Source organism: Dermacentor variabilis, chromosome 1, assembly GCF_050947875.1.
Source record: "Dermacentor variabilis isolate Ectoservices chromosome 1, ASM5094787v1, whole genome shotgun sequence".
Classification (NCBI taxonomy): Eukaryota; Metazoa; Arthropoda; class Arachnida; order Ixodida; family Ixodidae; genus Dermacentor; species Dermacentor variabilis.
The window spans coordinates 103102777-103124840 of record NC_134568.1 but is presented as its reverse complement, the minus strand read 5'-3'; the positions used below and the strand labels follow the sequence as shown (position 1 = coordinate 103124840).

The 22064-nt window shown below is 44.4% G+C and overlaps 1 protein-coding gene across 9 annotated transcripts in view; it reads left to right on the top strand.

Moving 5' to 3' along the window:
- LOC142582194 (neuropathy target esterase sws-like) overlaps positions 1 to 22064 on the top strand; it is a 198602-nt gene that overhangs the window by 97501 nt on the left and 79037 nt on the right. For all 9 annotated transcript variants that reach the window (XR_012828395.1, XR_012828394.1, XM_075691623.1 and 6 more), the window contains exons 23-25: positions 2145 to 2327; positions 15305 to 15423; positions 15722 to 15878. Coding sequence is in view for 7 of the 9 variants with exons in the window: in XM_075691623.1 (XP_075547738.1) it covers positions 2145 to 2327; positions 15305 to 15423; positions 15722 to 15878 (459 nt within the window). In the remaining 2 variants the exon portion in view is untranslated. The remainder of the gene's footprint in view (positions 1 to 2144; positions 2328 to 15304; positions 15424 to 15721; positions 15879 to 22064) is intronic.

Below are 22064 nucleotides of genomic sequence, written 5' to 3'. Positions count from 1 at the left end.
AGACACAGGAGTGTTGAATAAAATTGAACAGAACTTGTAAAGATATACTTTTATCTTAAAAAAATGTTGTTCATGTAAATGATAATTAAGCACATGATGGTAAAAAAGTTGAGTATTGATCTTTGGCAAAGTGATCTATTGCAAGTCTCTAGGTCTAATGCTCGCTGACCTGCACAAAAAAAAAAAAGCCAAGACATCATCTGATAAAGCAGTGACAATGACGTTGCAGCCAACGCCAGTTTGATCTCATAATTCTAATTTTTATGCTGTTTTAAGCTGTTTTTCCGAAAATGGGGAGGAATGTTTTGTGTGAAGTGAACAAAAACTGCGCAATTCTAGCTAAATAATAAGTTGCTGCATCAGGACAGTAGCCTAAGCAATACAAAACCAATCTGAGCAGTTTACTTATTTTAATCATTTGTGATTAGTGTATTTATATGCAGCTGTAAATGCAAAGGCACAGTTTAGGCCAGGCATTTTGGAGCCATTGCAGTAATGTGTAAAAGCAGAGCCAAGCTTGTGCTTCAATGTTGTGTGTGACATATGTATTATGGATTAGACTTGCAATGGTTGTATGTCCATAGTTTTCTTTTTTAGGTGTCGCTTTCAGAATGAAACTTGGAGCTTTCTTTCTTCTTTTTGTCAAGATGGCCTGTGGTATTGAAGTTATAAAGCTGTCTGGAGTACATTATCTCTCTTTACCTTTCTCTGGCATATTAGCGAAAGAAAAGGACATTAAACCAAATGAAGGACAGCAAAGAAATTGTGTACTGTAAATATATATTAAAATGAAAAGAAGTTATATTTGGCTAGTATGTATTGTTGCATTTCCAGGCTCTCTTGTGTTCATGGCAGTAGGATGATTTAGGCTCCAGCGTGTAAATTTGTGACAGCACCATGCTTAAGAAACTAGCTGCACATAGGAAGCTGACAAACACTGACACCAAGGAAAGCATAGGGGAAATTACTTGTGCTTAAAAAAAAAATAAAGAAACAATAAATTAATGGAATCGTTTCTTTATTTCATTTATTAAGCACACGTAATTTCCCCTATGTTGTCCTTGGTGTCAGTGTTTGTTGGCTTCTTATGATATGACTAATAAAAGTCGGGCCCCTCGGTTCACACCCTTTCTTCTCGTTTAGCTGCACATAGATGGCACATCAGTCTTAAAGTAATTATGTCTAAAAGGTGTTCTAGTTAGTGTTTCATTACATGTTTTGAGTAGGTTAATGGTTATGGCCAAACAGTTTCTGTTGCTTTCCTTGCGCACATGTTTTGGGACTGATGAGTTCGTGTGCTTTATTTCAGGGGCTATTTAATTTCAAGGTAATATGATGGCGATGTTGTGTGCTGTTAGGTGTGAAACAGTGTTGTTGCAGTGCGTAATGTAAATGGTGTAGTACCATTTGGCTTTGTATCTTTTGACTGAATTGCTATAGTAATGTGATTTAGCAGGAGCTACATTTTGTGAGGCAGGTTAAATAGAAGACAAGTGCTGTTATCACTAGTATACTGGGAAATTAATTTAGCTAGTCAATTTGACACCTCTGCAGTTTCCATGACTGAATTAAATGTCTGATTTTTCTGAGACAGAAATGTGCCTTGTTAGTGCATTTTGTGGAGTTCTTGACTTCTCACTTGAAATTTAAATGGGTCTGAGAGCCTGCATTATAACCTCATTAGCAGGTCGTTCTATTACTGTTTAGTGACTCATAAGATGCACAGGTAGGACAATTACTTTAGTGTGAGTGGTATAAAACTATTCCTTGGTTCCTAACTGTGAATGTTTAGCTGCAAGGCGTTTTTCAACCATGCTTATCCTCCACCTGCTTTGCATTATAGATAGCATTTGCCGTTGGTGTATGTAACCTCTTCTCAGAACTCTGCTGACAAAAAATTGCATTCTTTAACCTCAAAACAAGTTGATGGATCCCTTCCTAATGTGGTCTTTTGTCTTTTAAAGCTTGGGTAAGTAACGTGTGAAAGAATTACTACCATTACTTATCTATATGGCACAAAGCACTTTCGCATAACTTCCCTTGGTCATCAAACATCATATTTAGTCTCAGTGATGCTTGTAATTTAATTGTGCAAAATGACTATTTACTACATGCATTATTTACGTTGTCATTTCTTTTTACAGCTGGAGAAGCAGGCAGAAAACATAGCACAGCGGACCCAGAAAGAGCTTGTTCTCCTGCACAGGGATGGTGCAGACAAGCCACGCAATACAGTGGCCTGGCTAAACATGCGCTCCTGGTGTTCCTCTCACCATCACATTCGATGCCCTAAACGCATGTTCATGCGCCACTCACCTTCTCGAATTGTAAGCACCGGCCAATATGTTTACAATGTTGGCATAGGAAATAGCTAGAGGTATGGGAAATAGCAAATACTCGAAGCTGAATATGAATCGAATAGTCTTGGTTATTTGATTTGAGAATTCGTTATTCGAAATTGTTAAATACAGTCAACTTCCATTAATTCGATTATACGGGACCAACCAAATTAATCAAATTATCTGGCTGCTCAATAAGAACAGGAAAACATCCTAACACAACACCATTTTGGCAGCAATTTTAACTCTCCTCTGAATCGAATGCGCACCTTGTTTTTATGTGCTCATGGCACAAAACACTGTGCACTCAATTCTAATGCATGCTAGGTTTTATAACAAAAAAATTTAGTATGCCTTAAAGTCTGCTGATCACAAGTGAAATGAAAGCTGTAGTTTGCCTTCATAAATGTATATTTATCTGTACTTAAGTCCTTTGTTGTAGATCTCAAACAGCCTTTTATCGTTATGCTCGAAGTCTACAACATTTTATCCTCCATGCAGTTCACTGTGTTTACTAATTTGTTTCTTGGAACTCCACAACAGTCATGAATGTCATAGTGGCGTACACCTAGACTCAGCACTTTACGCGCTGGTCCTGTGATGCATGCAAGTATACTGAATGCCGAAAACTTGTGATATGACTGTTACCACTACATGAGCACATAAAGTAAATTATATTTTAAAATGAGCCTTTGTAATCGAAGTTTGATAATGGCGCACTGTCATCATTACTCGATGTGATAACTCCTGCTTCTATCTTGTGCTTGCAGTGACGATAATGCTTGATCTGACTGTAGGCCATTTCTAATGCTGCAAAGACGGGTTCAGTTTCATATAAATTGCAATGTGCAGGTAATATACAGACCCGTTTTCATGGGAAAAAGTGCACATTAGAATCAGAAGAGTAGTAGTCATTGTGAACTGTCGTTTTCACTTTGAAATCAGCCAAAGGTACGCCAAAAATGCATTTTTGGTGGGAGAAAACGTGTCCTCAATGCTTTCACTGACCTCTGAGCACTGTGAACACTGATGCTGCCGTTGTTTGGGTCACAATTAGGCTGACTACTTATTGCATGCTTCCCAGTCAAGCCTGAAATTTTCTGGCGAAGGCCAATTTTAGGATAGAAATAACAAAAGTTTGGGCCCATATAAATGTATGAGTGCAGACCAGGAGCTATGATCAAAATAATATCAATTGAAAAATTGAATTAACTGGAGTCAAATTAATGAAAGTGTACTGTATTCATTTCTCTTCAAATATAAGGAATAAGAGCAGTTACTGGAGCTTCAAGGGAGGCAGGCCGATGTCAAGTGGTGACTGCTCTAAGCGATTCTGCTAGAACAAAGCCGCGGTTGTTGTGAAGAGGCAGCAGTATCTGAGCGAATACGTGAGACAGATAACTCCTGATGAATAATTTCAGATTATATCATATAAGAATGCCACGCTTTTAGGCAACTTATGAATTTGTAGTCTAAATTTAAACAAATCAAATTATTATTTTCCAGTCTCACTGTCCTTTCACCCCTCTAAAACAACTTGCAGTGCTATGGTATTACACTTATCTCCTTCAACAAACAGCACATTTCATGTATATGGTGAGGTGTTGTTTTCTTGTTCTATTACTGTGTTGTTATAATGTGCCATATAACTGAAAGCAGTTGTTTGTTATTCATGAGCTTCTCAATTCGCTGGCCATCCAGTTGGGAACATGCTGTGGCAGATGATAAATAAGTAATTTTTTCCCAAATAAAGGGCCACTTAAATATTTGGCCTTGTTTAGAAATGAGAAAGAATTATATTTTGTAGGTTCTCAAATCTGCTCTTGGGACAGTGGAAGGACAATACAGTAGAGCAAACAATTACAAGGGCATTTATTGCACCTTTACTGCACCAATACCAGCTAGCCAGCTAGCCATGCCAGCCGCATGTTCTATCTGCCAGCAGGCAGATAGAGCGTGCCGATAGGCACTGACGAATCAAGGAAGTTCGACTCACCGCGACAGGATAGCGAGCGAATATGTTCGCGCCTATGCTGGACAACAAGGCCTAATTGTTTGCATATACAGTCATATGAACGGTGTTGATGGTTTGAACAATGGAGTTCATCCGTCCCAGTGCCCCGCTCCAAAGCGTTTCTCGGGAAAGTCCCGTTAAGTGTGTCGGCGCATGCACGAAACGTCTGTGCAGCCCATCGACCCCAAGCCAAACAGGCTATTTCCTTTTGTGGCTGAGTAACCCCGCCATTAAGTGGCGTTAGCAGCACAACACTCGCGCCATCTCTCGCACTAATCTGCAACTACACCGACCACTGCCAGCGCCCAGCTAAGCGAGCAAGCTGGATTACAGGAAATGCAAGATCCTTGCAGGGGAAACGACATGAAGGGACGTGTGAGAGTCAAGCGTCCCCACAATTTAATAGTCTTTTTTTTTTTTTCAGTATTCATAATACACAGTTATACATTGATATAGCGAACTTCAGTACAACAAAATTCTCGATATAATGAAGTATTTAACTTTTTATAACTTCTCCATAGAACACCATGTATTTAGAACCCCAATATAACGAAACTTTCTTAAACGCGATTTTTTAAATTTCACTGCCAATGCGATGGAATTCCAAGACAATAAATGGAAACTTCCGTGGACACAGATGGCCAAATGTTTTAATTGCAAGCGGCTGCTTGCGAACGCACCTCTAAAATCGCACGCCGCATAACAGAGTCGCCACCAAAGCAAAACAATGTAACCTTCACTATTAAGAACAAGTGCGATAAGATCTTATTGTGCCCTGCATGCTGTATGCTTTGAGAGCAAGTGAAAGCGTGCGAGGGCTATACGACAAGGATGATGGCTTGAAGAGTGCTATCTTCCCACGCGAGCAAGGGTTAAAGAGATGGGAGGGGAGCAAGCACGCTGTTATTTAATCAAGCACCTGCAGGGGGATCGGGTTTTTTTTAGTGTCGGGTCTTCTTCATAGGCAATGCACCCCCAGTGTCACATTCTTTTTTGAAGTATTATTATTACCAGTGTGGTCTCGTTCAGAAAGACTTCTCCAATGCATGAGACAGACAGCAGAGACCGTGAACTGTTTGATGTACCTCCCCCCAAACACAACTAGTGAATTCGCAGTAAGCGCTGAAAGTTTTTTCATTTTCTAATTTTCTTCGTTTTTTTTCCACACTACTTTTAAGTGCTGTTCAATCCCACTAAAAATATATCGTGCATCTAGCCGTGTTCATGGCCACTTGCATATGGGAGACTCCAAAACCACAATGTTAGAACCATTGAGAAATACTATGCCATGCCACCTGCCGCGATCATCAAAATTCGTATACCGCAGATAATTCAAGCATGTTTTCAGGCATTTCAGGTATACTAAATGGACTTAAATTGACTCTAAAGGCATGCCTCGCGCTGACTTTCTAGGATGTAGAAGTGACAGGTAGGGTAAAATGTAGTGATCATAGGATAGTGAGGGCAAGGATCCACCTCAATTTAAACAAAGAAAGAGTAAAATTGGTCAAGAAAAAACAGGTCAACTTAGATGCAGTAAGGGTAAAAGCAGACGAATTCAGGCTGGTACTTGCAAACAAATGTGCAGCCTTAGAACAGAGAGATGATGATGACATAAAGGTAATGAATGAAACCGTAACTAGGCTGGCTTCAGAGGCAGCAATTGAAGTGGGAGGCAAGGCACCAAGGCAACCAGTAGGCAAGCTCTCCTAAGTAACAAAGGACCTAATAAAGAAACGAGAAAGAATGAAAGTGTCCAACTCAAGAGATAAGATAGAATTCGTGGAACTGTTAAAACTGATCAACAAAGCGAAAATAAGTTATATTCGAAACTATAACATGAGAAAGACTGAAGAAGCCGTAAAAAATGGACACAGCCTGAAATCAGTGAGAAAGAAACTTGACGTAGGACAAACCAAGATGTATGCACTGAAAGACAAGCAGGGTAATATCAGCAATCTCGAAGATATAGTAAAAGAAGTGGAAGAATTCTGTACTGACCTGTACAGCACCCAGAGGAGTCGGGATACCTCAATTAGAAACAGTAATGAACATGATACAGAAACTCCTCCTATAACTAGCGATGAGGTCAAAAGGGCCTTGCAAGACATGAAACGAGGAAGAGCGGCAGGAGAAGATGGAATAACAGTGGATTTAATCAAAGATGGAGGAGACATACTGCTTGGAAAACTGGCGGCTCTTTATACGAAGCGTCTATTGACTGCAAGGGTCCCAGAAAACTGAAAGAATGCAAACATTAAACTAATCCACAAAAAGGGAGACGTTAAAGAATTGAAAAATTATAGGCCCATTAGCCTACTCCCAGTATTATATAAAATATTTACCAAAATTATCTCCAATAGAATAAGGGAAAAACTGGACTTGAGTCAACCAAGGGAACAGGCTGGCTTCAGGACGGGACACTCAACAACGGATCAAATCCATGTCATTAATCAGGTTATAGAGAAATCTGCAGAGTACAATAAGCCTCTCTGTTTGGCTTTCATAGATTGCAAAAAGGCATTTGATTCAGTAGAGATACCAGCAGTCATAGAGGCATTACATAATCAAGGAGTACAGAACGCTTACGTAAATACCTTGAAAAATATCTACAGAGATTCCACAGCTACCTTAATTCTACACAAGAAAAGCGGGAAGATACCTATAAAGAAAGGGGTCGGACAGGGAGACACAATCTCTGCAATGCTATTCACTGCGTGCTTGGAAGAAGTATTCAAGCTATTTAACTGGAAAGGCTTAGGAGTAAGGATTGACGGTGAATATCTCAGAAACCTTCACTTTGCAGATGACATTGTTCTATTCAGCAACAATGCAGACGAGTTACAACAAATGATTGAGGACCTTAACAGAGAGAGTGTAAGAGTGGGGTTGAAGATTAATATGAAGAAGACAAAGATAATGATGAATAGCCGGGCAAAGTAACAAGAGTTCAGGATCGCCAGTCAGCCTCTAGATTCTGTGAAGGAGTACGCTTACCGAGATCAATTAATCACAGAGAACCCTGTTCATGAGGAGGAAATTCATAGAAGAATAAAAATGGGTTGGATCGCATACGGCAGACATTGTCAGCTCCTGACTGGAAGCTTACCTATATCATTGAAAAGGAAGGTGTACAATCAGTGCATTTTACTGGTGCTGACATATGGCGCAGAAACTTGGAGACTGACAAAGAAGCTTGAGAACAAGTCAAGGACCGCTCAAAGAGCGATGGAACGAAGATTGCTAGGCATAACGTTAAAGGGGCACTAAAGGGAAATGCTAAGTTGACGTGTACTGTTTAAATACCATTCCACAAACATTGCAACACTTGTTTCATGCCAAGAAAAGACCTAGTTTACGACAAAATTGTATCTGAAGGGTCCGAATACCTTTTTCGAAATTGAAATCTCCCGCCACCCAACTGAGGGAGTGGTAACATTGAATATGCCATCACCCCCCCCGTTGCTGCCGTCGGTAAGTAAAACGGTACCTGACAGACGGCGGCACCAAGCCAAGAAAGAGCGGTGGTGGCTTAGACCGTTCGGGCATCCCACGACATCAAATGAAAGTTGGATTCTCTGTTAGTTACAGTTTGTCCGAGTTTTGCGAGCCAGTAAAACCAGTGCAGCACTACGCGATCAGGAAATTATTGGAACGCAAAAGCGTGGGCGGCGCAGAGCCGAGCGAAAACGAAAACTTTCGACTGCCCACATTGCTGTCAATGGTAATTTCAATGAGTTCTTTTTTCTAAACATGAGATAGAACTGCACAAGCAGCATTTTATTTCATCTTATAATATAATACGAGGATGTTTTTTACAATAAGTAGTTGAGTACTAGTGACAGAATTTAAATGAAGAGTGCTTTTGTCATCGGGCAAGTGCTTGAATGTCCCGGGGGACTCTAATCATTTCCTGTATTTACCTCGATTTCTCAATTATTAAGGCTCTGTTGCTTATATTGACGCTTTAGAGATTCTCAAGCACTAATCTATCACTTTAGCTTGACTTGGTATTTGCCTTTAGTGTCCTTTTAAGAGACGGAAATAGAGCTGTTTGGATCAGAGAGCAAACGGGTATAGACGATATTCTAATTGATATCAAGAGAAAAAAATGTAGCTGGGCAGGTCATGTAATGCGCCCGTTAGATAACCGTTGGACCATTAGGGTTACAGAATGGGTACCAAGAGAAGGCAAACGCAGTCGAGGACGGTAGAAGACAAGATGGAGCAATGAAATTAGGAAATTCGCGAGCGCTATTTGAAATCTGTTGGCGCAGGACAGGGGTAATTGGAGATCGCAGGGAAACGCCTTCATCCTGCAGTGGACATAAAACTGGCTGCTGCTACTGCTGCTGCTGTTGCTGCTGCTGACGATGATGATCAAACAAACACAACAGTTAATGGCAAATGTGCTATTGGTATGGTTCTCACATTCCTATCTTCGTTTTCTATCCCCTACCTAGTTTCGTATTGATGTGCAAGCTTCTGCAATGGTACCACCGTATAAGGGTCAGAATTCGGTGTGGTTGAAGTTGCTTCTTTGGACAAGCCGTAATATTCTGAGTCCATGCTTTGTTTATATTAGGAGTCAAAAATCTGCCTTCTAGTAAACAGATGGTTTCATGCAAGCAACCATCTTAAATTTATCACGCGCTCACATTCAAGGAAGGGGCATTTTCATTTATTCATACTCGACCAGACAAAGCAAAAAGAGCAACACATTGACACTTGTATTCTATGCAGACGACAATAACGATGGGGGCATTAACGGGCTCTGTCTAGTAGGTCAGAGAGATTGGGTGAGGACGAAGAAGACGTGCCTCTGTTCTGTTTGTTGTTTAATAGGTTGTCCTGTTGTTCTTGAAGAACGTCTCCCTGTCTTCTGTCCATGTTGTACTGCGACGTTGGTGGAGGTGCTGGGTACTGACCTCGCCTGATGCTCTGGAGTCCTTCTGGGAGTCGTTCATTTAGCCCGGACGCATTGTCATCAGTTGCGACACCCGTGCATCGCTTTAGTCGTCAACTGCTAGGCCTTGCCCCGGAGTTCTCCCCTCTTCAACCATTTCTCTCTAGGAGCTACACACATCTCGCATTAGCTGAAACCAGCCCACCGCAAGCACCCCAAAGCAGCCAGTTTCCCAGTCCACAACGGGTAACCGTTCTGCATCCGCTGGTTCCCAATCGCTATCGCGGTGCATTGTTCGAAGACAATGAAGACTGGCTTGACAAGTATGAACGCGTCGCACAGATTAACCAGTGAACTGAGCAGCAAAAACTCTCCTATGTCTATTTCGCCCTTGACGACAGTGGTCGTACTTGGTACGAGAACCGTGAAGCTAGCCTAACAACATGGAATGACTTTTGGCAGAAGATCACGAATACTTTTGTAAGTGCCGACCAACGCGCCCACCAAATGATGGAGCTACGGGTGCAACAACCTGATGAGTTGGTCACAATGTTCACCGAGGAAATGGCCAGCCTCTTTCGTAGAGCCGACCCGAATATGACCGAAGATAGGAAGTTACGCTACCTCATACGAGGTGTAAAAGAGCAGTTGTTCGCGGGGCATGTGCGGAATCCACCAGTCACCGTCGCTGACTTTATCAAAGAGGCTATGGCTATTGAGCGGGCCCTTCATCAACGGTGCAGGAAGTATGATCGACTGTCCACCAGCACCACAATCAATGCTGCCACAGGGACTGCCGAGTGTCAGAACCCCTTGCATGAATTCATCGGAGAGCTCGTCAGAGAGGAAGTGTAAAAGATTCTGACACTGACATTGGATAGACCCGTAGCATGAATCGGCGAACGGGTGCGCGACGAAATCAGGCAGGAGATCCCGGCAGCCGATATTCAAGACCACCAGCGTCCCATGAGTTACGCCGCTGCTGTCAGATGTCTACCACCCATCACAACCATACCAGCGTACCGCCAGCCTCCGACAGCCACTCCTTGATTGTGGCCGCAAGAGGAGGCTTCGAGGTGCACACCCGTTATGCCGCTGCAGTCAAACCACCAGCTGTCGTTCGCCACGCCTTGGTCAACGGCACAAAACCACACTACGGGATGGCCACAATTTCAGAGAACCGACTTATGGCAGAGGTGCCAGCCATATTTCACGTCATTGCTGGTATCGCAACACATCATTTCGACCTCTTTGTCCGTGGTCCTATGGTCGACGTGCAAGTGACGACTCCATGCTACGCTGCGAAAGTGCTGCTTTTCAGGGACCTCCAATAGCGCACCCGAATGACGAATTCGTGCCCAATGAGAGGTCCGATTTAGCTGTCGGTCGAGCTCTCCAACCCCTCCACGACAGATGGCTTCACCTACTGGACATAATTTTGCTGACCTCCTAGGAAGAAGGTCGCCCAGCCCATGCTGGGGAAACTAAAGGTGGTGACCTCTGGGGGTAAGGTTGCAGGCCCGCCGCAAGACAGTAAAAAGCCCCCAACACTCCCGCTGCAGAACGCTGTGAAGCTGATAAACACCGAAGAAATTGTGAGCGCCGACATTGGAGCCGGTGACAGCGTTAGTCAACACTGGTGCCGACTTCTCTATAATGAGTCAGGAACTCGTCCTCCGCCTGAAGAAAGTAAAGACGCCATGGACGGGACCTCGCATTAGGACGGCAGGTGGCCAACTACTGATGCCTACTGGAAAATGTACTTCTAGAATTAACATTGGGGATTCTTCTTTCATGGCCACTTTAATTGTTCTTCCTGTGTGCTGTAAGGATTTGATTATTGGAATGGATTTCCTAAAAGAATATGGCGCCGTAATTAACATCCTGGGCCACTTGGTGACATTTTGATAAGAGCCCTGGTTTAGTCCATTGCTTATTGTCATAACGCCACTTCTTTCGTCTAACAGAAGATGACATTGTCATCCCACCTTGATCATGTACCCTTGTTTCAGTAGCATGTGACGTACCGTTTCATTGCGAAAGAGTTGTCGACCAAATAACCGCGTTGTTGTTCATTCATGGTATCTCGGTAGCACAAGGAATCGTAGATGTCACCGACGGGTGCACGAACCTGTTGCTAACAAATTTTAGCACAGAGCGACGGCACCTTCCGAAGGGCACGGCTATAGCTTATTTTGACGGTGTTGCGGATGTTTGCATCTGCTGTTCCCTTCTTGAAGAACTGCCTGCGCAAGACTGAGCTCCCGTACTTGACGTCAGCACTGCTTTATCGCCACACGAAGGAGAACGGTTTCTTACGCTACTGGCCAAGTTCAACCACTCTTTTATGTCGATGTCCAGCATCGGTTGGGCGCCTCTAACAAACCAAAAATTACAAAGGATACGGCAAGACCAATTCACCAAAATCCTTATTGTGTTGCTCCCAGAGAACTTGGAAGCCATACAACAAGTGAAAAAAATGCTTGGAGACGATGTGATCCAACCATCAATGAGTCCATAGGCATCTCCTGTAGTTCTAGTCAAGAAAAAAAAATGGCAGCTTGCATTTCTGTGTGGACTACCGAAAACTAAATCAGGTGACAAAGAAAGACGTGTACACGCTTCCCTGTATGGACAATTCACTCGACAGGCTTCGACACGCACATTGCTTCTCTTCAATGGACTTAAAAAGTGGATATTGGCAAATCGAGGTAGACCCCGAGAAACCATGAAAAAAACTGCTTTTGTGACGCCAGAGGGCCTATACGAATTTAAGGTCTTGCCTTTAGGCTTGTGCTCTGCCCCTGCTATGTTCCAGCACCTCATAGACACTGTGCTTTCAAGCCTGAAGTGAAAAACCTGCTTGGTGCACCTTGACGACGTCATCATGTTCTCCGCAAAGTTTGAAGAACACCTCGAATGGCTTGAAGCGGTTCTGCAGTCCATCCAGTCCGCCGGCCTCACCCTGAAACTGAAGAAGTGCCGCTTTGGCTTTGTTGAACTCCAGTTTCTTGGTCACATCGTCAGCCACGCCGGTGTCCGCCCGGATCCTGAAAAAATTGCCACCGTCGCACAGTTTCCCATACCATATGATAAAAAGGCTGTCAGGCGCTTCCTCGACCTCTGTGACAGTTACCGGCGGTTTATTGCAAACTTTGCTCGCATTGCGTCGCCGTTAACTTGCCTCACGAGAGACGACATTGCTTTTTTATGAGGCGACAAAGAGCAAGGTGCATTCAATGACTGACAGCAATGTCTCCAGACACCTTCAGTGCTTGCTCACTTTGATGAGACAACTCATGCATTGCTCCACACTGATGCCAGCAATGTTGGCTTTGGAGCTGTTCTTGTGCAGCAGCAGAACACAGAAAGAGTGCTTGTCTATGCAAGTAGAACACTCTCACGCACAGAGGCTAATTACTCCACAACTGAGTAAGAATGCCTCGCCGTGGTATGGACGGTCATGAAATTTCGCCCATATTTGTAAGGCCGCCACTTCACAGTTATCAGCGACCACCATTCACTCTGTTGGTTGACAAACATTAAAGATCCTTCTGGATGACTGGTGCGTTGGAGCCTAATGCTGCAAGAGTTTGACATGACTGTCATGTACAAGTCGGGGAAACGACATGCGGATGCTGACTGCCTGTCTCGATCACCGATAGAGTCGCCTGCTCCACCTGAAGAAGAAGACTTAGCATTTCTTTGTGTTCTGGACACATCCGCCATTGCGCAACAACGGAACGACCCTGAGTTGCTTGAACTAATCAATTACTTGGAGGGAAAATCTGCGAAACCACCTAGAGTTTTCACAAGAGCACTGTTATCGTTTTGTTTACCGGCCAAGTCCTTTACAAAAGAAACTTTTCTTTGAGTGGGTCCTGCTATCTGCTCGTCATTCCTGCAGCTCTTTGTACAGAAGTACTTCAAGCCTGTCACAACGAGGTGACTTCTGGTCACTTAGGCTATACGCCAACATTGGCCAGAGTGCAGCAAAGGTACTACTGGCTGAGACTTGCCACTGCTCTGAAACGTCAAGTTCGCATTTGTCTCGACTGCCAGAGGTGCAAGTCACCTCTAATGAAACCATCCGGCCTCCTACGGCCCGTCCAGGTTCCTCAAAGACCATTTAATCAAATTGGAATAGCTATGTTGGGCCCACTTCCTACTTCTACTGCAGGGAATCGCTTTGTTATTGTTTCAACTGATTATCTCACACATTACGCTGAAACAAAGGCAATCCAAAGAAGCACAGCAGTCGAGGTGGCGCGCTTTTTCATTGAGCGTGTTGTGTTGCGACACGGCGCACCAACCATCGTAATAACAGACCGAGGAACCACATTCATGGCTGCACGTTTAGATCACGTCTTGCTGCTAAGTGGAACGGCTCATCGGAAGTCAACTGCCTACTATCCACAGACCAATGGATTAACAGAGCATCTAAACAAAACAATTGAAGACATGCTCTCAATGTACATGGACGTTGAACATAAAAATTGGCATGACATCCTACCTTATATCACATTTGTGTATAACATGGTGAAACAAGAGACGATGCGCATGACTCCGTTCACCCTTGTTCACGGTCAAGATATACAAACGATGTTTGATGCGATGCTTCCATGCAATTTTGATGACACTGACACGGACGCCGATGTGTTTATACAACGCGCGGAAGAGGCTCGGCAGCTCGCGCAATTGCGGATCTGCTAGCAGCAAGACTACAACGCGGGCTGCTATGATCGTCACCGTAGAATAGTAACCTATGAAGTCGGCGACAAAGTGTGGGTTTGGACACCCATAAGGAAGGAAACAAGGCCTCTCCGAGAAACTGTTAAGGCAATGCTTCGGACCATATCAAGTATAGTGGCCACTCAGTGATGTCAGGTACGAGGTCGTTCCCAATAGTCTCAATTGTATGCAGTGCTGTGCACACCGTCCTGAACTTGTGCACGTTGTCTGCATGAAGCCGTATGTGAGCGAATAGCTAGGCCAGAGACCCTTACTTCCGCGAGCGACATTTCTGGTTTAGCATCGGGGCGATGCTCTCTTAGGGAGGGACAAATGCTATGCAGACGACGACGCTGGGGGCATTAACGGACTCCATCTAGTAGGTCAGAGAGATTGGGCGAGGACAAAGAAGATGTGCCTCTGGTTTTTTTTTTTTTTTTTTTTAACAGGTTGGTCCTGTTGTTCTTGACGAACGTCTCCCTGTCTTTTGCCCACGTTGTACCACGACAATATGAAAGAGGCACGACAGAGGGCATAGCCATCCTGGAGAAAGCACACCGACAAAAGGAGCACCCTCATCTCTGGAAAGTAGGCATGGCATTTCGAAGACTGCGTGAGAAGAAAACAAAACAAATATGTTGAATGTCTATAAACATACAACAGATAACAGAAATGTGTAAGAGTGGTGGCCTTGCACTACTGCACAAATATTTGAACAGAGAATCGCTGTAGCGGTGTACAAAATCCGGGTGTCACCATTATCATCTACAGATGCGCGCGCTGTGCATGGCACAAGCACGCCCCCTAAGGGGTGCGTCCCACAGCGTGCTAACAAAAACCCAGAGAGAGGAGAAAACATGCTTCTAGAAGCTAAAACAGATGGTGGAACTACCTTAGAGCTTGCCAACTTCGTGTTACTGTGCTCATCCACTGGAAAAAGTGAACGTACATGTATGTAAGTGACATGACGGGACAGAAACACGAAAACACACCAGTAGGTCATTTACACAGAAAGGGTTAACTAGACCAGAGCAAGCACTGTTAAATCCCATGATGACAAGACAATCTGGTGAGGGAAATTTAGAACGGAATCGGCACCCATCTTTCATTTTTGCATCATTTTAGGCCCGCAAGCCTCCTTGCGTGATAAGAGTGGTTATTTTCCTATTGCAGAAGTGCAATTTGCAATGCAACCTAACTTAATATGGGGCCTCTTTAGTGCCCTTTAAGGTTCCATCAATTTTTAGTTGCTAATGTTGTTTTTCAATTCGTGTTGTGATATTGAAAAATTGTCTGTCCTGATATCATGCCCAGATGGAGGTGTACAAGAAAGTTCAAGAAGGAACTGTGAATGTACACTCGGACTTTGCCCGCCTGGCACGGTTCCTCACTGGGACGTCAATTGGCCTTGTGTTGGGAGGTGGGGGAGCCAGGTAGGCCAACAAGACTAAGTGTTGCATGCACTTTTAAAGAAAGAAGCCAGAAAAATCACAAAATTAACAGTGTATAAGATTCTACTAATAATTAATTACCAGCCTGTAATTGTGGGAGCAAGCATAAAAGAAACACAAGGTACTCAACTTCAGCACTGGCTACATATACAAAAGTGCCCATGTTTTGCTTGGTTCAGCTGGCCATGTCTGCACTAAACTGCTATTTGGCAATGCCCACCAAACTTTTTCTTAGTTGTTTTTGTTTGTTATTATTAATATTATTTTCACCCATACCCAGGGGCTGTGCACATGTAGGCATGATTCGAGCCATCTATGAGGCAGGCATCCCCATCGACATGGTTGGTGGTGTGAGCATCGGAGCATTGGTTGGTGCCCTCTGGTGCCAAGAGGTAGATGTCATCACCCTCGTCCAAAAGGGCCGCCACTGGTCAAAGGTTTGTGAGCAGTTCTTTTTTTTTCAACGACGCCAGTTGTACTTCCTGTTCATTATGAATGTTGGCTGTATTAACATGAATTCATCAACAGGAACTCTGTCCGCTGCAATCCCGGCCATGGCAGCCACATTTCAATGGGGGCAAAATGCAAAAACACCAATGTACTTAAATTTAGGCACAAGTTAAAGAACCTCAGGTGGTCCAAATTTATGGAGTCCTCCACTACGGCATGCCTCATAATCAGGTCGTGGTTTTGGCACGTAAAACCCCATAATTTAATTTTCCACTTGCTGTAGTGAAACAGTGCCTGTGGTATTTTGCTACTGAGGAGAGAATTGTGTTGTGGTATCAAGTCTTGGCTGCAGCAACCAGGTTTCAGTGGGCATGGAATGCAAAAACACTTGTGTACTTAAACTGAATGTTAAAAAACTTCTCCAAATTAAATAGGAGCCTTCCATAACTGCAACTCTTATAGTTTTCAGAGTGAGTTTCAGGCATAAAGGCCAGAACAGTTTTTTGGCCCTGCATTCTATAAACTGTGTGGGAGAGTACACTCTCCCCCTAACCTTAAATCACTACATACTCCGTCGAAACTTGTCGCACAGTCTAACATCAATGTGTGCTTCACGAACAAGTGGTAGAACATGCGGCAGTGGCCGCGCCAACAGTGTCTCTGGGGTACACCGCTGGCGCACGTCCATTGGTCACAGCAGCAGCTCTGCAGACTCAACAGCATGACTCCAGGCCAGCATCCGAGAAACAGCAACATACTAGTTGGCCCGAGCAAGTGTCACTTGCGCCGACACGTCCTACTGGCAGCACCACAGTAGCTCTTGGTGACTGCCGGCTCTTTTCCCCAGCTGCCAAGGGTTGCGAGCGAGACACAGGCAGCCACTGAAGTTGCTGCACCGTACTGGCCACAGGCATCTCTGTTGCCTGGGGTGGGACCGATCATAGTCTGGGGCAGCAGTGCAGGCAATGGGCACATGACAGCAAACCAGGGATGACTCTGCCCACGTTTTGTACTCAACGAACTTTACAAACATGGAAGTAGTGCAAGGGCGAGAAATTCTGCATGCGCATCGTCCATGTGGTACAATGTTTAATTTGGCTAGCAAAAGATCAGGTAGCTATTTAGATGCTAAGTTGACATGAACAAAGCTCGCTTTCTGGAGCTGAATGAATGACTTCAATTCGTGTGAGGCTAACTAAAATAAGGGAAGCAAAGTGTGTCACCTCAATGCCACATTCCACCAGGATGTGTGCTTCTACGTGCGACAGGCAGCTTCGTAAAGCCGTAGGCCTAAAGAGTCTCCACTGTGACAGCAACCGGCATCCAAAAACAACACCCAAAATGGGCACTAAGCAGGCAACTGCTAGGACACGTCAGCTCTGTGAGGTGGTCCTACCCCGCTCTGTGCACACAGCATCCGAGTTGATGGCTCCCAGTGTCCCAGACGGTGTCAGAGTGCCCGGTGCCAGGACGCAATACCAGACAGCCTGTAGCAGCACCCGTGGCCCGCGGCCACCTTGCTTTTAGAGCCATGACTCCCAGAGTAAAAGAGATGGAAGGTGCTGTTTAAATAAGAAACTCAGACCACCCATGAGGCTTCCATACTCACTTGCTTCAGGCTTGCCAATGCTCCGTGGGCACTAGGCCTCACTCTCTCAGGATGCAGACCATGCGGATCTCGTGCCAACGAATGTTATTTAAAAATACTTGCGAAAAGGCTTAGCATGTTGAAAAGTTCAAACAAACTACAGCAACCGTCGCCTCACTCAAGAAAGCTTGCCGATGACGCTAGTGATTAAAATCTATGCTAGGCCTATGCTTCGGTTCAAAGAAAGCTCGTCTCGAACTGAGCAAAATTGTCATCCGATGACCCTATAGGCCCCACGTTGGGCGCTAGATGCGGGGTCTGAAACGTGCTCTTGGGACAAAGGAACGGCAACATAGTAGTGCAAGCAATCAAAAGGGCATTTATTAGACCTTTCATAATGCTTGCTAGCCAAGTTACTGCCCATAGAACATGCCAATGAGCGTGCAACAAATCAAGGAAGTCCGGCTCACCGAAATCAGATAGCGAGCAAATATGTTCACTCTCATGCCTAATCGTTTGCGTGTACGGCCACATGAGCGGTGGCATGTTCGAACTATTGTGTCTGTCAGTTCCCAGTGTCCTGCTCTTACGTCTTTCACAGGACAGTCCCGCGAGCACGCAAAGCGTCCCACGGCTCGCCGAGCCCGAGCCAAAGAGGAAGGACCTACTCCCTTTCACGCTTCAGTAACCCCTCCGTTAGGTGGCATTGGCAGCGCAACACTCACGCCATCTCTCGTAATATGCTGCAACCACATTGACCGCCGCTGGCGCTTAGCTAAATGGAGAAGCCAGATTCCAGGAGACATAAGAGCCATGCAGGAAAAACATCAGGGGACGTGTGAGAGTCTAGCATCCCCACAACTGCAAAGAACCACATGCCCAAGGATTCCGTCCATCAACTGACGAATTAGTACAGCAGGTAGACTTCCCCTCACAACTGCAACACCCAGCTTGTAATGAAAGTGCAAATATCATCATCAGCAGGGTTTTTTCCAATGGTAAAACGAAAGTCTTGAAAATTAATCTGCGTTCTGGCAGTACCTAAGCTTTTGCTTCAGCTGGCATGTTGTATTGGATACTGCAACTGAAGCATCGGGGAAAGCCTCCTTGAAAGACATACTAATATGAACAGTATTCGGAAAGTGTTTGTATGTTAGGAGGTTTGTGATTGAAAAAAATTAGAGCTGTCAACAGGAAAATGAAGAATAAGTGAATTTCATCTTCTTGGTTATTTTAGACAAGCATATACATTCGCATGTGCAAATGCCAATTCTCGTAGGAGAACATGGCAATACTGCTCTAGCCAGTCTAAATATTTGCGTGGGAAAATTATTGCCTGGCTACTGCTCCAAAAGGTTGATTTGCTGCTCCAAAAGGTGCTTCGAAGTGGCTTGGACCAATCACATCACTGAGAGCCAGCCAATCATTACGTCTCATGGTTCCATGTTCTCCAAGTGAATCATTTAGACAATGTCTCACCTGAAATATGGAAAACTTTCCACACAAAAAAGGAATTTTATACACTGTACATTCTCTACAGTTAACAAAGCATCTGCTGTGCCATATGTTACAGCTTCCCCTTTTGTCTGCAAATTGAAAGGTAATTTTGCAGAGCTTACCCAACTTAAATGGAGGATCAGAAAAGATAACCTCTGGGATTGGTGCATTCTGCTAGCTTGTTCATGTTGTATGAAATCTTATGTACGGGCAGAACAGCTTAATACTGTCACCTTGGGTGACCAGTTACCGAAGTGTTGGTGCAATCAGGTGGAAGCAACATCTTAAGCATAGACTTTCACCACTAATATTTGAATTTGCCAGGCAGTTGTTCTGTGGCTATATGCATACCTGCCAACTTTTACGATTTTATTATAAAATGCTTGATTTTTAAACCTTCTTTACAATTGTTGTAATGACACCCATAATGTTAAATTTTTTGTTTTTGTTTTCACATCACTTTACCCTTTGTAGGAAAATGTATATATTTTTTTATAAAACTCTTGAAATCTTTTGCATGGCATGAGTAGATGTACTTAGAAGTAGTTTGCAACAAACTTCACTTCTCTACACCAAGCCATTTACGTTTAAAAATTAGAACGTATATGCCCCATTAACACTCGAGGGTCTCTATGAAAATTATTCCTGCCTACTTCCCTCGTGAACAACTCTTGGTATTTTTTATATTAGCTAAATGATGTGCTTAAAAGTAGTTTGCAAATAATTTCATTTCTGTACAATAAACCATTCAGTTTTAAAAAGTGGGATGCATTTGTCCTACTGACACTACTTGGCTCTTTCGAAATGTGGGACTCGTTCCACTGACCTTAGAGGGTTTCAGCGAATAAAGTTGCAGTTTCACCTGTAAGGCAAAGCATCGATTGCGATAGCCAATTGGTAGACAGCTACCATGGATAGTAGTTTTATCGTCCTTATTAACTTGTAAACATTCGCTTACTAACTAAATTAACAAGCATGGTGCCATGCGTGCACAAGCAAACAAACACATCTCACTCGATAACTGTGCACACTCACTGTCAAAACAGTGGAATGAGAAAGTGCGGCAGCAGCAGCGAGCGAATTGACCTTCTTGCTGCCTCTCGCTTCAACGCATTTTAAATGGTGAGAACGCTGTGCAGATGAAGATATCAGCATCAGCACTCGGTAAACTCTGTCCCTATCACAGATTGCTTTCAAGATAGGGGCCATGTGGCCACGCCATCAGCAGCCGCTGCCGGAGTAGAACCCCCCCTCCCCTCCTCTCAGCACCTTGCACACGACGGAAAACAGCGCGCTTACTTCCCACTTTCCTCTCTTGCACATGCGAGATTGAGCCATCATCATCAGTTCACCCTCGCACGCTTTCACTCGCACATACAGCATACAGTGTGTGCCAATGATGTTATCTCCTTTGGAGTTTATACGGAACATCACAACAACGATGATGCCGATGGCAGAAATGCGCCTGGAGTGAACATATGAATTGGTGTCGCAATAAAAATATATGTACCCAATTCCCTCCGTAAAGCGGACCGAAGCACAATGGACAAAGTGGCACAGCGGAAGCCGTACACATAAAACTTGTGCACACTTTTTGCCAGGGCGTCGAACACCAACTGCATCAGCACCTTTTTGTACATGCATGTCTTTACACGGGCATTCATAAGGCGAGTTTTGTGGACTAGCTCTCGCTTCAAGATACAAAAATGGGTGCGTAATGTAAGCTAAAGATGTAAATCTAAATGTAGGCAACTGGAATAACTTATCCGGCATTTTGAGAACTTTCTTTCTCATGAGCAAATGTAGGCCAAATCCAGCAAGCGTTTCAACAATCAAGACAATCCGCCTCATTTATGGCGCGACGGTGCATGCGCCCTGCTCTAGCAGATTAGTCGAGAAACGATTTGAAAGGGTTGCGCACGTGGCCCGCGCAACAGAAAGTCCCCCCCCCCCCCCCCAAAAAAAAAAAAAAACTGCTCGGACGCGCGTTGTTGCAAACACTCGTGCCGTGTACCGTGCTGAAACAGTTGAAACTCTACTGGTAGCTCGACGTCGGTGCGGTGCCGAAAACGTGCATAACGTAATACTGCAACTCCACTTTAAAAGAGAGAGCAGCCAGGGCATCGTTCGAGTGGTCCAGACCGCACTGTGAGCCATGTAGTTGCCGCCTTTCATTAATGGCTAGCAAATTTAACGAAAAACCTCTGCATTACACTTGGGCGACACTGTACATCACATTGCTGACGAAGTCTTCTTGCAGCGTCGGGCTTCACTTGCTGACGGTGGCAGCGCGTGCCTGACTACATGTACTCGTAAGGCGCAGCAACACTGGGTCGATACGAGACCGACAAGACGCTCACTCGAACGATTGACCGACTATTGTGCATCACTGAAATAATTTTATCATACCAGGTTGACAACGTTGCAACCAATGAGCGCGAGTTTTAGTGCGACGGGCTTTCATGTCGACGGCGCTGGCAAAATCAGCATGCGACCATCGTTCGACCGAACCCCGTGTGATTGGCCGTCAAACAGACAACAATATAGCGACAGTTTCTTCGCGTGTATATATAATTAGTCATGCTCAAAGTGAGTCAAACACACCTACCAAGTTGAAATTCACAAGCTCCAACCCTCTCAAGCCATGCCCATGAAGTTTGAACCAATGTCGATCCTGTTCAGCGAAAGTTAACCTGGTTCCGTCGAGTTTGTGCACCCACTAACGGCGGACCTGAACTGAAATGTAAGCAGTTAGGTCTAACGAAACTGCTTTTATAGTTCAGTTCTGGCCTTAGCAATTTAAAATCAACTACACTTCACTTCGCATGGCGCGTACACAAAAAGCGGTAAGCGGTGACACAGCACTGTGCCAACATCTGTACACCACCGTACCTGTAGGCTGTCGGTCGCATTCGCTACGTATATGGGCGAGTCTGTACGTGTTGCTTTGCCAACACATTTCTTAATCTCAGAAATGCACTGTTTGCCTCTGCGTCAAGCGGCAAACAAGAGACTGTGTATTCAGTATGCAGCAGCATAAACAACCGCCTCGCTCAGTTATACCAACACTGTGTGAGTGATGGCACCC